Source organism: Etheostoma cragini, chromosome 14 (assembly GCF_013103735.1).
Source record: "Etheostoma cragini isolate CJK2018 chromosome 14, CSU_Ecrag_1.0, whole genome shotgun sequence".
NCBI classification, from domain to species: domain Eukaryota; kingdom Metazoa; phylum Chordata; class Actinopteri; order Perciformes; family Percidae; genus Etheostoma; species Etheostoma cragini.
The window spans coordinates 11921228-11933836 of NC_048420.1; the positions used below are offsets into that span (position 1 = coordinate 11921228).

General features: G+C 40.8%; 1 protein-coding gene across 2 annotated transcripts in view; it reads right to left on the reverse strand.

The window, feature by feature from the left end:
• Nucleotides 1–12609, reverse strand: part of gabbr2 (gamma-aminobutyric acid (GABA) B receptor, 2) — a 172392-nt gene that overhangs the window by 117707 nt on the left and 42076 nt on the right. For both annotated transcript variants that reach the window (XM_034892018.1, XM_034892017.1), the window contains one exon: nucleotides 875–1012. In XM_034892018.1, coding sequence (XP_034747909.1) covers nucleotides 875–949 — 75 coding nt within the window. In that variant the 5' untranslated portion in view covers nucleotides 950–1012. The remainder of the gene's footprint in view (nucleotides 1–874; nucleotides 1013–12609) is intronic.

Below are 12609 nucleotides of genomic sequence, written 5' to 3' on the forward strand. Positions count from 1 at the left end.
CACACACACACACACACACACACACACACACACACACACACACACACACACACACACACACACACACACACGCTTCAAGTTCAACTATGGCTTGAACCCTTCTTTCTAGACTAAGATCATTACAGGCAAAGGAAGTGAACACAGAAACAAAAAGTCCCTCCTCCTTACATTCCCTCATCCTGCTGATCTTTTCACTCTTGAGTGACCCTGACAAGACGAGCGAGCAGAAAGAAACATTAAAAGCAGCAGATTCTCAGTAATTGAAAGCGGAGGAAATGTGCTACGTAATGTGACATTCAGTTCAAAATGCAGCCTCTTGTATTATGCTATCTCTTCCAAGCACAAGCTTCACTCCTTTCTTATCTGTGTCCGATAACCTTTGTGGGTTTGCAGCATATGAAATGTATTCTTTGGAAGGAGGCATTTCCCTTCTTTTGTACTGCGGTACAGTACACAGTCAAAGAAACTGTAAGCAATATCTTAGGAAGTCAAACGTTTACCAGAAGCAAGACCGAGTGGTGTTAAACGCCTACAGTGATAAATCATTAAGCTCCACTAATTTAATGGCAGCAAATTCTATTTAGCAAGCCCGAGTATAATTGAATAATAAAATCTAGTATAGGACTGTCTAGCAGGTAATAAGCATTGACTGGACTGATTAGTAAAACTTTTATGAGATCATACCAATGTCAAAAACACCATGCGCCATAAAGCCATGAGTTGGGAGTGACCCCTTTGAAATCCCAGGACCTATCTGCACACTAAAATTCTAAGGGGCCAAGATTCTTTTGTAATGTCAATTACTCACAAACACTGTACACATAGGCTATATACTACATGCAACCTCACATAACATGTACAATACAAACCCTACCTGCACCAGATTCCAACCTTCCAAGGACTCTGCGATGATCGAGGTCACAGAGGGGCAGACACCGCCGAAGATCATCAGGTGTTTGGGACCGTAGCATATGGCATCAAAGAAGGCCCTCAGCCCCTTGGCGTTGTCACACTACAGACACAAAGAGAAGTTGTGATGAGGGTATGAGGGGGGAGAAAAGATGTAAACAACGAGACATGAGGAAAAGAGAGAAGGGATATTTTAGTTAGTTTTCAGTAGAAAATACATCACATTTAAGATGAGGGTTCGGCATGAACAAGAGTACAAGAGGGGAAAATAGAAATGGAGGTAAAGGTTTTCAGAAATATTCAAGATGCAAGAGAAGAATCCGAATGTACTTTGACTAATCTTATCTTAAGCCCAAAGCAGACTTTGTGCTCCTCTGCAACACATAAGGTTATAGATAAACTATAGATTATTTATTATTTATTATTATTATTTATTTGTTTATGTCAAGAGAATAAATTGAGTTTGAGATAATAGTCAAAGAAGTAGTGCAATACTCGATACTCTAAACTGTGAGTCAATGAATCAATAAATACTGCTACGCTCACAAGGTCATTATACTGTACTTTGACATTCTGCATTGGATGCACTAAAAAAACAGTGTGATGTATACCGTTTATGAAAAACAAGGTGACATTTAACTAACATTTAATTTATTACACTCTAAACGCTGTGGCACATACTAACATTCAGTAATTGCAGCTGTGTGTGTGTGTGTGTGTGTGTGTGTGTGTGTGTGTGTGTGTGTGTGTGTGTGTGTGTGTGTGTGTGTGTGTGGAGAGTGAGAGAGGGCCCCCGTTCTGATCCAATGCTGCAGAATGCAGCCATTTCACATCACCATAGCAACCAGAGGAAAAAACTGTGTGCGAAAGGAAAAGAGAGCGAGAGAGAAATGAGAAAAAGAGAAGGAAAAAAAGTGTAGGTTCCTATTGATTGCTACATGAGCTGGTTAACTGGTTTTGCTGGGATTCCCTGATTTCCAGTTTGTAAAGATACAAACCCTTTTATAACCCTGATTATTGCCACTCACTTCAGGATGTGTGTGTGCGGCTGATGGATAGACGGACTGATGGGCTGACTGACTGAATAGCACGTGGTGTGTGTGTTTGCGCCCTCTGACACAATCTCTGATCTGGAGTTATTTGACCTTGTTACTTATCAGCGGGCAACTGAATGAGATTTTCTGCTGAACAACAGTACAGTCGGGCCTGCACGGCGCAGATTGAAAGACTGAAAATTGAATGTGGAGGAATGAGACTCCTAACCGCACAAGTAGGACTGTTAGTTGTGATCTGTTGGTAACGTTATTAGGAGAATGGCAAGTATCATGGCTGCAGGCTCAACACATCTTGGGCCATAGTTTAACGATCTAGGCGCATGGCATAAAGCACATGGTGCAGCTGCGTTTAGGGCGAATCCAAATCCACTTTTGCTAGTTTGACAGCGGAAAAATGGGTCCGTGCGCCCGGCACATGGTTTAAAAGACTTGTACTTATTTTAGAGATGGGTTTTTGGCGTAACATGCAATAAACCAATCATTGTCATTTGTACCTTGGCACAGCGCTATTATGATTTCACCATCATATTTTTATTTGTAATCTTTTGCATATGTGTGCTGCTGTGCTTCTCTGTGTGTGCATAGTGTGCATGCGATGTGCATGAGCCTAGACGCATCTCACTAATAGACTGTTAACATAACAATGAAATGCTGTGTTACTAACTTTAGACCAGGTATTTGTTGGTCAATGGCGTAATCACTTTCTGCTGCCGCAAGATAGCAATATGACAGGAGTTCACCTGAACACACCTCCATGTAAGACCACGGTAAACGACGTGGGCGGCAAGATGGGAAATTAACTGCGTCCGTCTTAAAATAGCAAAGACACTTGCGTCGGGGTTTACGCCGCGCTGCGCCGGGTGCAAGATCGGGCCCCTAAGGTTCTTCATGTTAATACATTGGTCATTGTTTTGGAGCAGCGGATGGTCATCTCGGAGCCCTGAATTGAGGTCAAGGATTAGAGGTGTCAAAAGAATTTATATTCATTATTCAAGTAGAAGTATAAATACTAGGATTTAATAAGACATTTGTAGAAGTCAAAGTATCAACTTAAGCTTTTTACTCAAGTAAAAGTCTAGAAGTACTGGTTTCAAAACTACTTAAAGTGTAAAAGTAAAGTAATTTAAGGGGGAGAAAATTATTTTTAAATTAGACAGCGAGTTTTGGAAACGACTAGCTTGTGGTACTTGGGTGTGCAAAGCTTGCAGGATATTTGAAAGGGGTTATTTTTGGGTCCAACCATTTCAAAAAATTCTTTCAGGTACTGCCAGGGATGTAGAAGGGTTGGCTGGTCTCCCTGGCAACCAACTTCTTCGCTGGTGCCTAGTTGGGACATTTTGCTCGAGTTAACCAATAGGGGGCTAGAGTGGTATAAAGTATGTTCATACGTCTCATCCAATCACAATCAAATTCACTCTATACGGAGGGCGCAACTTTTCTGAAAAAGTAAAATGTTGGCTGTAAAATAATGATTCCAATGAATTACAGATACCCCAAAAAAATCTACTCAAGTAAGGTAACAAAGTATTTGTACTTTGTTACTTACCACCTCTGTCAAGGACAGAGACAACCTTGCAAGCCACACTATGAGCTGCTACTGCTATCTTCCTGCATTGCGCCCACGCCTCCACGGTCTTATTTAAACATACAATTTGAGTCATCAGACTCTTTTTGTGTGAATGTCTTTCTGAAGTAGAACACCAATTACTGGCAAAATCAAGGCTTTCCTCTTTGCATGTACATTCATGCTGGTAGGGTACAATGTGTACTGTAATGTCAATCAAAAAAGACTAGATTGCAGATATGCCTTGAGTAAATAAGAGGGAGAAGATGTGATTAGACACAGTGGGGATTCCTTATCCTGGCCACACAGCTGAATTAAACAGCAGGCTATTAAAGAAAATATCCCAATTGCATACTGTTATCATTCAATTCTCTCCAGCTGGCCATAACAACAAGGGTTGGTAGATTTCTGACTCTAAACTGGTCACCATGCGACAGATAAGAAGTGTGGGCAACTAAAGTTGTCAACGTGAGTACAATAGAGCTTGGTGATACGCAAGTTTAAGCTGATTTGGTACAGAGTGACAATGTAGTGTAGGTGGTAAAGAATGGTTATGTTCTCAGCTCCCTCCGTATCAAATCAAGCCGTTTTACAGCATTTGCAGCCAAGGGATTAGGAACAAGACAGACCCAAAGATCACATACTGTACATGATAGAGCTGCAACGACCCATTATTTTTTACTCCAGATTATTCCGCGGATTATCTTCTTGGTTAATCAATTAATCATTTGGTGTGTAAAAATAGTCATAAAATAATTAGCAGTGCAATTTCCTAAAGCCTAATCTGTAGTTAGCTTGATTTGTTCAAACAGTCCAAAACCCAAATATTATTAAAGTTCACAATGACATAAGACAAAAAAAGCAGAAAAATCTCTAAAAATAAGAACTTGGATCAATGTGGGGCATTATTGCTTAATAAATGACAAACAATTTATTGATTATCCAAATAATTTCCAGTTATTTTGCTGTTGCTCGACTAAGCAATTGATTAACTAATCTAATTTGAGCTTTTATAATGCTGTACATGTCATTTTGTTTATGTAATCGGGGCGCCTTGTTAGCCCATCTGGTAGAGCGTGCGCCCAATGTACTGAGGCTTGGTCCTTGCCATAGCGGCTGCTGGTTCAATTACAACCTGCGACCCAGTGCTGCATGTCTTCCCCCCCCCTCTCTCTCCTCTTTCAAGTCTATGCTGTCCTGTCAAATAAAGGCCGACAAATGCCTTAAAAAAGGTAAGGTAAAAACCAAGCTAGCTTTTTACGGAGGAAGGAAGTCAACAAGAAAAAAAAAGGGAGAACTCGGACCACGCGTGCCGCACGGACCCCCCCCCTCCCCGTTGCCAGGCACAGACATTATGCACAAAACCTGTATCCGTTGTGACTGCTCACAGAGCCTTGACCGGTGTGTTGTCATGCCAACGGTGTGAATACACTTTGTACGCAAGATGAGAGAGGAGGGTGTAGCAACGGTTATATTTAGCAGCTCATTAGGTAGCACGACCACTCAGACATTAATCAATACTTTTCAGCTATGGAAACACAGGAAAGCTTAATGCCAGATAGAAAAAAGCAAGATAGATGGGAGAGAGAAGCTACACAATCTAATATATAACAATAAGAGTAAAGAAGCATGGGGATGGTGATGGAGAGAGGGATAGAAACAAGCCGTTGAATAAAGGATAGAGGGAGAGAAAGACTGGAGTGAAAAGGTATTAGGCTGACATTAGGTGAGCACTAATAAAGCCAAATCAACCCGTTATAAACCTGTCCTCTATTACAACCCCACAATGGAGTCATTTTATTCACTGGCTCTCTGGGATGCTCAGCAGCTGCGCACTGTGCCCTGTACATTTGCCCACAGTTCAGCAATTATGAAAAAAACAAAAACGGATCTAAGGCCATTTCTTCTCAACTGTAGTTTGAATCTATAAGAATTGAAGGCGCAATAAATGAATCTCTCAAAGTTATTTATTTTTCTTGATATCCTTTTTTCAACCGCACTGAGACCTTCATATTTTCCCAAACAGTCACAGAGGTTTTGGCACAGTGTGTATCTTACGTCCCAATTTTCTCCAAGAAATATGCTCCAAAAAAAAGGTATAAAAGAGAAACTGTCCTGAAAAAAAGTAAAAGAAATTCTGAGAAAAAACTGGTACAATGAGGCAGGCACAGCAACACTTAACTCCCAAGTCGAGCAGCAAGAAATACTACAGCATTTTATTTCCCTCTTCCCCAGTCTGAAATCTAATTCCTGGCATTTGGTGGCCATTTGGAGCAGATCGATGGGGTTAACGCCCGAAGTAATCTGTTTGACCGCCTTGGGAGACGGCCAAGAAAGGTGTGTGTGTGTGTGTGTGTCTGTGTGTGTTAGAGTTAGTGGGGTGAGAGATGACGGTAGAAGAACATGAAGATGTCAGTCTAAAGTTGAAGATCCATAAACAGAAAATTTACTTCGGGTGACCACAGCATATCATCCGGCCATTCATACACACACTAGAATCTGACTTGAGTTTAATTTCACTCTCCGGATTTAGAGATACTTTATATCTATGCACAGTAGATAAAAACTATTCAGGCTATATTACGGTTTTAATTTTGGCAAAATGTCTCTTCCTCAGCTTCACATTCCAGTGTAGTGAGTTTGCATCACGACCCTTGCCATTTAGAGAATGTTACTGATGGGACAGCCAGCCAAGGAGTTTATTTCAAATGCTCCTCAATCCATTGTCTCTATTACGTTTCCTTCACTCTGACCTTTGCACAAAGCTACTGAGATTCATTCTTATTGATTTATCCTTACATGAAGACATTAGCCTACTGTTATTCTGCTACTGATAAATAGTAGTAGTATAAATAGTAATCTGCACTCAATTAGGCCAAATCTAAGGAAACAGCTGCCCAGGAATGTGAAGTAATCTAATGTTCATGTGATAATTTGCATCCATTATATATTTTTAAATCACAATTCTCTAACATCTTGAAAAACCATATATTTAAAAAAAAAAGCATAATTTTTTTTTTATTTAGCCTTTATTTAACCAGGTAAGCTGATTGAGCATAATCACAGTTACACATCCATACCTGGAAGCGTCCCAGTACAACCACAGTCTGTCAAGCACTGCTCTTTCAATTCTCAACCCAGCTTTATCTGTCTGGGGATTGAACTGACGACCTCCAGGTCACAAGCTCGCTTCTCTAACCTTTAGGCCACCTATAAAGGACTAAAAACACATCCAACATCTTCAGCAAAGGTTTGAGGTACTCTTTACTGCAGGTTTAACAGCTAGTAGAGTTCCAATTTTTTCAACAGTAGGGCTTTAGGAATTAAGCCCCTGTGAGTTGATACAGTACAATACAGTGCTTTACATTAAGAGAAAAAATGACTTAAAACAATCAAATGAACCTGCCCTCCCACATAGGGTCAGCCACAAATAGCATTAATAGAGTCTGTCCACTTACAAGGCAAAGTGGTTTTTTGAACCCAAATCCTCCATTTAACCAGCACTATATGCAGAGACCACCGGTGTGTCTTTGTGTGCACTGTATGCGTGCGAGTGCATCTGTGTGTGTGCATGTACAAATAATGTGTGTGATATTGTGAAAAGAACAAGAGCTGATCAGAGCAATAGGCTGGAGCTAACCATGATGAAATGCCTTGTTAGCGTGGCAAACAGAGGCAGCTGCACCTGTCCCTCGTCTAATGGCAAATTACAGCACCCAAATCAGCAACCTGAGGCCCAATCTCTCTCTCACACACACACACACGCCCACACACACACTCACACGCACACGCACAGAACAGAAAGAGCGGGGGAGCCAGATCTGATGTCAGAAGCAATCTGCTCTTCACACACTGCATTTATTCATGACAAGACCAACAGCATAGGTAATTACTGAGAAAAAATCCTCAAGTTTCCCACCACAGAAAATCTGTGTTCACAGGTTAAGATGGGATGTGTATATGTTGACGCCTCATCTATTAAGATAATGGGTTGTCATTTACCCATAGTTTTACATATTATAGCTGTAAGTGTGAACATAATGTGTAAGATAGCAAAAGCATTCCTTCTCTCCATTAAATTAACAGAATCTATGCAACGTCCACCCTCTGCTTAATTTCTTTTTGAGTATTTGTTTTAGTCTTTAGTCAGTTGATTTAACTTGTAATGCTTGACTAAGGATACATGCATAGCGAGAATATTTTTCTAGGGAACCCTTGAACAAAGTCAGAGGGACGATGACGACCCAGACACTCACACAAACACACCCAAACACTCCAGAAAGTGAATAAACTTAAAATTGGCGAAAAGAATCCTTTTCGTTCTTGTTTTCTACAATGCATCACTTTACATAATTTCCATAGAAAACTATAAAAAAAGTGTTAAATAATATAATACATCTGGAGCTACAAATGTCTGTAAGAGTGAACCCTGTCAGTTGAACACACCACAAGGACTTAAATGACGTATTTGCACTGTCAACAGAAACAAACAGCCCTGTCAAGCCTCCTTCCATGTATCCATCCTGGTGTCATACTGTAAATCATGTCTTGATGTTTTTAGCATCCATTCAGCAGCAGTGCAGAAGATGCAAAAAGCCTGTCTCCTCTGACAGCTACATCTGCTTCCTGGATGCATTCCTCATTGAATTACTTCCACATCTCTAAGCCAGGAGAGGAAATGTGAGCAAGGCTCAATCCAGTGATTGCTAAAACATATGCTTGGCATTATAAAGCCCCATAGAGTTAGCAGGGTGCCGCCAATAGGTCAGATCTAAAAGGAGATTATCTATTTCCCCATGTATAAACCAAAGTAATCCTCTAAACTCTGTCATGGCTGTCAATACTGACTACTGTTGGAGGAGGAAGAACCCGGGGGCTGATACAAATCAGTCTGCAACAGTTCAGTAAAATTTCACTGTTTCAGGGCAAAGGCAAGGTATCTGTAATATGATATACAGTATATCTGTAATATATTTGAAATAGTATATCTGTAGCAATTTGATAAAGACTGCTTCTTTGAGTTCATTGGTGTCATTCATCTGTCAATTAAGTTAAACACTCCCCATTGCTGATCAACTTCTCTCACACACACACACACACACACACACACACACACACAGCAGTGGCAGCCTCATCTTGCCTTCTACCATCCTCACACAATGAGACATACAACTTTCAACAAGGTAGAGCTATTTGTTCCCCGCCAATGAGCCCATAGGTAATTGAGAGGTCCACTGGGGTGTAACACATCACCCACAATGCCTTTCCCTCTCTTTCTAAATGACCAGGAAGACACGGCTGGCGGGTAACTCACAGACTTAAAGAACCAATGTAAAAAGCAATAGCCAAAGCTTTAAGTGAGATATTTGGGAAAAGTGCAAAAAGGAGAGAAGGGAAGAAGAGGTGAGGAAGAGGAGGAAGCTGAGTTGTGTATGCATCAAGGCTCCTTTTGGTACCATTTAGACAGCGGGCCCCGGAGTATACAAGGAGAGTACACATTGATTGAGAGAGAGTGGATGAAGAGTGGATGAAGTAAAACTGAGAGCAAGACAGAGTTGTTTTTTCTGTTCCCTTCACACTGCATGCCTGCAACCCAGAGGGAAAATGAGGAACCCACCACTTGTCTGGGGAAAGACTGGCCTTTAAAATCCACTGCGACAAACTGACTACGTTGCTCAAGCTGATGGCTGTTTGCCCTCCATCACGCCCTCTCTCACTTCCTCCCTGCAGTCTGGCTCTTGTTATTTCACTCAATCTCTTCCTTGCTATCTGGAGAGCTCAGATGGCCACCAGAACAACCACGATGGCACGTTGGAAGCCTCTTCAGTGGTGACCACCCACACACACACACACACACACACACACACACACACACACACACACACACACACACACACACACACACACACACACACACACACACACACACACACACACACACACACACACACACACACACACACACACACACACACACACACACACACACACACACACACTTAACATTTCAGTGCAGTGAGTTTGCAACACAACCCTTACCGTTTAGAGAATGTTACTGATGGGAGAGCCAGCCAAGGAATTTATTTCAAATGCTCCTCAATCCATTGTCTCTATAAACAAACACACACACACACACACACACACACACAGGCTCACTCACGAATCCGAGATAAGCTCAAATTGGCCACTAGAACTAAAATCACGGGGAACACATTGCACCTTTCTTAGCAATCTGTGCTGTGCAGGAAGCAGACGCTGGGTTAAGCCTATTACAGGTTGTTGTGCTTTTGACAAGGCCTGACAACAGCTGGAACATGTTGCTCTAACCAGTGAGTGGGAGAGACCACAGTGTAATCCCACTGAAATGAACCAATCGGCCCCTGAGGAGACAGTGGACAGATAAGAGAGAAGAATGTCCTCTAAAGTGAGGCACTCAATCTAGGAAAAAACAGGCAGATTTTATATTCAGGTTTTAGCATAGGTGTGTAATTGGTTTCCTAGTAAGATTTGCAAGGATCGCTGTCATTAGTGACCTGATAGTAGGCCTTCCTTTTGAGTTTTTACAGTAGGAAAGAACAGCTGTTACTAATGGCATTAATGATGGCTCACCATTAAAGCCTCCCAGTATGCAGTGAACCAGCATGCACAATGCCAGGAACCTAAAGTCTTAGCCGTTAAATGTAAATTATCTATCATTCATTTTATAATTTACACCAATGCCAAAATGGGTTTCATGAAAAAAGGTCTACGGAGATTTAGTCGACAATTTGAATATTTGACCATCAAAACTAATAATCTACATGGAGCATTATTGTTGAATATTTGCTCATCCGTGGTTTTAACACGGTGCAGTGATGAAGCAGTGGCAATGTATCACATATGCATGTAATTACATCAGAAAGGCAGCAGGGGGGTGTGGGTGAACAAGTCCTAGCTGTTCTGCTGTGCAAGGCGGTAAAGCAGCGGACATGAAGCAGACATTTTCTTAAACGCTAACCAGAAGTGCAAAATTAGGATATTAAATGAGAACTGTAGCTGTCAGTTTATCAGGACACACAGATGTTGGATATTTCCTATTTTGACACTTCACTCATTATGACGTTTCATTGTGGGCAAAGTTCTGAATTTCTGCTTGGACTGTTTATGGGCTATTTTCTGTTTCCACTTGCGATCTGAAGAAAATGTGTTAATCTGTGTGTTTATAAGCCACTATTGATGTTTTTAAATAAACATAACATTCATTAACTCCATGAAATCCGGACATTCATGTTTATAGTCAAGATTGCATATTTTTATATTATATATATACACACACACACACACACACACACACACACACACACACACACACACACAAACACACACACAAAGTTTTTGCATTCACGTTGCCCTGAGGAGTAAATAATGCAATGTAAATCCATTGTTTAAAGTGGGAGGAGTTGGATTTCCTTTATGAATAACTCTGGCCTGAGAAGGGGAAGGTTGTTTTCATACCTGCCCAATAGAATATAAACACAAGGGTCCAATAAATTATTATTTATTTATTAAGTTCTTAGCAACAGCAGAGGTGCCCCAGCTAGTGTATTTGCTAACTAGTAAATGAAGAGGGTCGGCGTGGACAGAGAGGGGGAAGAAGAAAGAGGGAAGAAGAGAGCACATTATTAATTTAACTGATTCTTGGCCCAAAAGGTCCTCAACTCTCTCCCATGGATGAATCCCGTAAAGCGGGGCAGGAAAAAGAAAAAAAGGTGGGACAAAGAGGATTTTTGGTTAATTGTACTGCAGTAAATGAGTGCAGCACTGGGTTAGAAGTCAGTGTCCAGGGCTACTGCAGAGAAAGAGTGAGACATTTTTGCGAGTCTGTTAGACATTCTTCCTCAGTCTTCCTGATTTGTGGAGTCCCAGTACTATCTCTGCTGCTACAAAATGTGCTGTGTTAATTTTGACTCTAGGCATTCATCAGAATGTTTCCCCCGTTTTATCACTAAAAGTTTGACCTCAAATGATCTCACAATGAAAAATTGCTACCCTTCAAGACACTTGTTAGATTATGTTTGCGTTTTCCTCAACTGAAGCAGCCTATAAACAGGAACGGAGCACAGAAAGTCCCTAGTATGTTTCTTATCAATTAGGGATAAAAGTTTTATGGACAACAACTGTGTAAAACTTTCCTCTCTCACCTTTTAATCTTTATGAAAACTGTTTCAGCATAAATATACAAGTCTTGTTGGACATCTCTGACCTGTGCTTTTCGCGGTTTAAAGTCCCGGCCTCCACTTTTTACATGCCCTATAGAGCCTGTTTACCTCATGTAATGTTTGCAAGAGCGGAGTTCATCAGTCATATACAGGTTAGGAGGAAAGAGAGATTAAAACCCATTTATATTATAGTTGAAACACACACAAACAAGACTGGGACGGCCTAAAATGTCTTAGTTGCCCAATAGGGCGGAGGCTGAGTGGCAAGGAATTCTTTTTGAAGTTCAGGAGCTTGGGGTGTGTGAGTATAGATAGATATGAAGAACTGACATGAAAGTAGTATCAATCTTTTCATCTAACTTCCAGCCAGCAAGCAAATCTTATATGTACAATTATTAATATTTTATATTTACCTATGTAAAGTGAGTGGCTTGTTCCTATGAAACTATTTGACATGAGCAAGCGTACAGTAAATAAAAAAATAAAGTCTAAATAATACTGACATTCAACTCGCTCTCTCTCTCTCTCACACACACGACAGATTTAACAAAGGATGGTCAAATTTAAAGTTATAGTGACCAAGATATCTTTCCTTTTAATCTCTACTATGGGTTAAACTCCATAATAGCTGGATCCTATAAATTCCCACGATGCAACTTGATGGTTTACTAAATTAGCCCAGCACAGGTTTGCTTTTGCCTAAGCCAAGATAACCATCTTGAGGTGATTTTCTCAGACTTGAAAAAGCTCCTTGAGAGCTACAGAAGACATAATAGAGCTGTTTTTACAGGTTGAGTAGTAATCTCTATGGTTCAAAATCAGCTTTTGCAATGTACTGTACAGTAAACTCAATTCCCTGAAGGTTGAAGAAGGATCATGGTCA